The 4349-nt window shown below is 53.4% G+C and overlaps 2 protein-coding genes across 2 annotated transcripts in view; both read left to right on the top strand.

Moving 5' to 3' along the window:
• LOC113211469 (odorant receptor coreceptor) overlaps nt 1-3936 on the top strand; it is a 15581-nt gene extending 11645 nt beyond the window's left edge. The window contains exons 8-9 of the mRNA XM_052268032.1: nt 2271-2426; nt 2520-3936. Of these exons, the coding sequence (XP_052123992.1) occupies nt 2271-2426; nt 2520-2570 (207 nt within the window). The 3' untranslated portion in view covers nt 2571-3936. The remainder of the gene's footprint in view (nt 1-2270; nt 2427-2519) is intronic.
• The window catches only part of LOC113211470 (ras-like protein family member 10B), a 52161-nt gene that overhangs the window by 1652 nt on the left and 46160 nt on the right, over nt 1-4349 (top strand). The gene's annotated exons all lie outside the window — the stretch shown is intronic.

Below are 4349 nucleotides of genomic sequence, written 5' to 3' on the forward strand. Positions count from 1 at the left end.
CCCCCCCCCCCCCCCACCTCCGCCCCTCTTTGCCCTCTGCGCACGCTCCGGCAGCACGACGCCCTGTCTAGTGAAATGCCTATCTCACAGGATTATGGCGAGGCCAAGGTTCCATATATAGGGGACCTCTCCGCTCCGGCTGCCCCAGAGTGCGTAAGTGGCGATGGTGGTGGAGAAAGAGGGGGGGGGGGAGCAGGACCAGGACCCTGGGGGCGGCGCTGTGAGGCAGGGCGTCAATGCCAGATGGGGCTTCAGAAACGTCATTAAGATCCGTTCCAGAGATCGAACGGACCGAACGGAGTGCGACGGGCAATGGCGGAGACGAAGGCAGGAATTTTAAAACAGAGTGTGAACGAAATGAGAAAGAGAAAGGAAAGCAAGTCACTTCACTTTCTGTCGTCGGAAATGGCGCGACTCCGGTCGAGTCGGTCCCTCTCGATGACAGCCCCGCTGCCGTTTCCGCTCCGAAGCGTCGCCCTATTACGGAACTCATTCCGAAACATTAATGAACGCCGTCCGTCATTTTATTAATCACGACTGCCGTTTGATTTCATCCTCTCGAGGAGCAGAGAGACACGGGCAGCCATACGACTTCGCGACTTTCTCGTTTCGTTTGGTTATTTCTTTTCTTGAAACAATTTTGTTTTTGTTTTTTCGGTGGGGGGTGAGGGGTGGGTGAACAAGCGTTGCGACGGCCATGGACAGCGCAGACGTGATCACATGGCATTGGGATGGTGTGAAAGTTTGATCCGACTGGGCGATGCAGAGCTGAGCGGGCTGTGATTGCCTCTGTTTGGCTCATCACAGACCGCCTCTCTGATCTCCACCACCACCACCACTTCTCGACCACCACCACTACCTCCTCCTCTTACTCTTCCACCACCACCACCACCACCACTACCACCATCCGTCGACGCTGCCACACCACCACCGCCCCTTCCACTCCCTTCTTCAATCTGGTCTGGTGACAGCGCTGGGGCAGCAGCAAGTTCAAGGGAACCTGTCTGCACTGTCATCGACACAGACATGCCGGGGCTGGGCCTGGAGGGGGAGAAGGGCGGACACGCATGGCCGGCTGTGAGGCGAGGACGAGGGAGGACTGGGTCACCTCGGGCTCGGAAGGAGGCCAGCCCGGCCCAGCGGCCGCGGCCGACGACCAGAGGACCCTCCGTTAGCTCAGTTCAGCGCTGCTTGACTCTGCGCTGAGCCGTAAAAGTGTTGTGCCAGCCGACCACGGCCGCCAGGGTCGGAGACGTCGGAGACAAAGGGCACATCAGGGTGCGTGGCCAGGCCCACCGCCGCGCCGCCCCCGAGACCGACCCCCCGGCCCCCGCCCTTCGGCCAGGCTCTACCGGGGTCCTACGAGGGTCCTACCAGGACCAGGGTCCTACCCCCCTCACTTCCAAACTGTCGATCAGTGTATCCGGATAGGGGGCGGCGGCGGAGCAGCTGGGGGCGGCGTGTAGCCCGGGGGGGGGGGGGGTGAGTGGGTGAGTTACAGCACCCCTTCCCCTCAGCCCTTCTCTTTTTTTTTTCGCAAACGGCTATCGAGTTGCGACTGCAACACAATCAGGGACGATCGGGAGCAGTGCGCGGGGAAGGGAGGCTGAGGTGGGCTGTGCCCGGCTGTCTGTGCCCCCCGCCCCAACCATACTGTCTCGCTTTTCCCTCGCGTTCCTAAAATCGCTATTGTTAATAAGGATTAAAATGTGTGTTTCCTGTGACATCGACTACATTTCTGACAAGAACCGGGTGTTTCGGCAAATCTGCCGGCACCGGCGGGTAGTCAGGAAACACTCGGTACGGTGGATTGTATCAAAATTATGATTGTGTATTACATTGCTCAAGATTTAGACCGCGATAAGTGGTCCAAACTGATATCTGGGTGAGCCAGCCCGGGGAACTTTAACGTTATCAGATGCGAAGTGGCGAAAACACCGCAGGGAAGATTCCAACCAACTTTTTTACTCGCGGGTGGTGTGGCTTCCGAGGCCTCTGAGCTTTGGGTGGAGCTATATAGCACACCCCCCCCCCCCAGCTCTCACATCCCCCGCTTATCGTTTCGGCCTTTACTGCTGCCTGAGGTGAGGTCCCAGAGGAGGACCTTGGGCGGGTCCGGGTCGGTCGGAGCTCGTAAAAAACTGGGGAGGAGGTTCTGGAGGGCACGAGCAAAGAACCCCCGCACCGGGCCGGGGCGGCGGCGTCGACACGAGACGACATCGTCGAATTACTATACACCACGGCCTACACGGGCTCTTACTTTGTTGTAGAGCTCGACGGTGATGGAGGCCGCCTACTCGTGCCAGTGGTACGACGGCTCCGAGGAGGTCAAGACGTTCGTGCAGATCGTGTGCCAGCAGTGCCAGAAGAACCTGGTCGTGTCGGGGGCCCGCTTCTTCACCGTGTCGCTCGACTTGTTCGCCTCTGTGAGTACTCACCACCTGCTGGCCGGTGGCGGCGTTGGGCAAGAGGGCATGGTAAAAGGGGTCTCAAACGCGACACGTCTCTTTGTTCAACAGGTGCTAGGAGCCATGGTGACGTACTTCATGGTGTTGATCCAGCTCAACTAGGGAGGACGGGGAGAAGAGGGGGAGGGTCAAGGGGGCGGCGGCATGCGGCGTGGAGAGCATGGGGTCCATGCAAGCAGGAGGGTGCCGCCCGGTGGAGAGGAGGGCAGGTGCCCGGTGAACGAAAAGCTCAGGGAACTGGGGAGATTTATGGATATTTTCAGGGTAGTGGGGGTGAGATCACGACGTTTTAAGCACACCTGTTCTATTGTGATAATGTTAGCTATTTTTGAAAATCCACGTTTTTTGTTGTTGTTTTGAAGTGTTGTATTATTATAGATTTAGGTGTAAGGGGATGACCGTGCGAAATTCCAGTGACAAATAGCACTTGAATCGGCATCGAAATGTCAACCAAACAAGGTCGAAATGGCGGAATCGACGTCGAAACGATATAGTTCGATATGAGTTGCTTACTGGGATGGTCTTGCGTTTTTTGCACTTTTTAAATCATATTTTGACTTTTACAATCATAAAGCAAGTATGATTATGGGAAATGCGTCTCACATAACGCTGTTGCCTGGGGTAGGGGTAAGTTTAAAACTGTCACCTCTAATTCTTCTTACGTAGTCCTGACTAGCACTTCTTTTGAGGCACGACATGTTATTTTAGTATTAGTAATAATATTTGCATGTAATATATTCTGTTTGCTGTGTGAGGACAGTGATAGTGTTTCGTAATGGTCTTCACGCTTTTCTTACTTAAGGTTTGTAAATTTAGAAAATTCAAGTCAATGCATTTTAGGCAGGCAAGTGTTATTACGTATACCGGGTGATCCAGAGAACACGCAGGTGCCGGTGGGTTTGCCTACCCGCTCTGCCCGTAAGGCGCCAAACCCTCTTGGGTAGGCAAACCCGCCCGCACCTGCGTCTTCCCTGAATCGCCCGGTACATAACGTCAAACTGTAGATGAATGCAATAAGTTGTCAGAATTTATAAGATTTCACTTCAGCTACGTGATATATTGGCATATTTCCAGGGTTATAAATCATTTGAAGCTAGTAGTAATGCTACCTAGTACTTTTTGAAACTTGTAGTCGTTTCACAACTCTAGCGGAAAAAAAAACATGTGATGCAGAGGAGACAAGTGTGTTTAAGTCTAAGCATGCAGGCATGCAGACAGTATGTTGACTGGCAACTAGTTTTGTTTAAGTATTGTGTTAGAATAATTAAGGATGAGAAGGAATCTTCTCCTACAATAGAGTGAGCCTTTACATGGTAATTTTCTTACAATCACATTATTAAAAAGTCTTGTTTTCTTTTTACTTAAGAAATAAATACAGATAAGAGTGTTGTGAATAAGAGGTTGGGCCGTTTGGGCGCTTCGATGGATTACAAGAATAGAAATAAAAGTAATCTGTAAGATCAACAAAGACTTTGTGCGCCGTTCCCTTGTTGGGGTGTTTCCCTTCACAACAGAAAGTTAAAGTTGACTCGTCTCATCTACCAGCTACCTTCCTTGCGTGCCCCATCACCATTTTATCAGGCGCTCCCCTTTATTTTGCTCATTTTGCTACTGAGCTGACTGCAGTATGGGCGGAACCAACTGGACTCGACATCCCCTCCTCCCCATCTCTCTCCCTCTTTCTCCCTCACCCCCACCCCCTTGCTGTATTCTCTCCGCCTTATTTACATCACAGGATTGTTCGCTGCGCCTGACACGCCACGCCACGCTCCGCCTCGTCGGCCTAGTCTCGAACAGCCTACTGGCCAAAACTTTGGGATGTGGGTCGCTACGCGCCGCCACACCAAGCAAAGGGGATGGGGACTGGGGGGGGGGGGGGGG

The sequence above is a fragment of the Frankliniella occidentalis genome, unplaced genomic scaffold (genome assembly GCF_000697945.3).
Source record: "Frankliniella occidentalis isolate FOCC.00 unplaced genomic scaffold, Focc_3.1 Scaffold63, whole genome shotgun sequence".
NCBI classification, from domain to species: domain Eukaryota; kingdom Metazoa; phylum Arthropoda; class Insecta; order Thysanoptera; family Thripidae; genus Frankliniella; species Frankliniella occidentalis.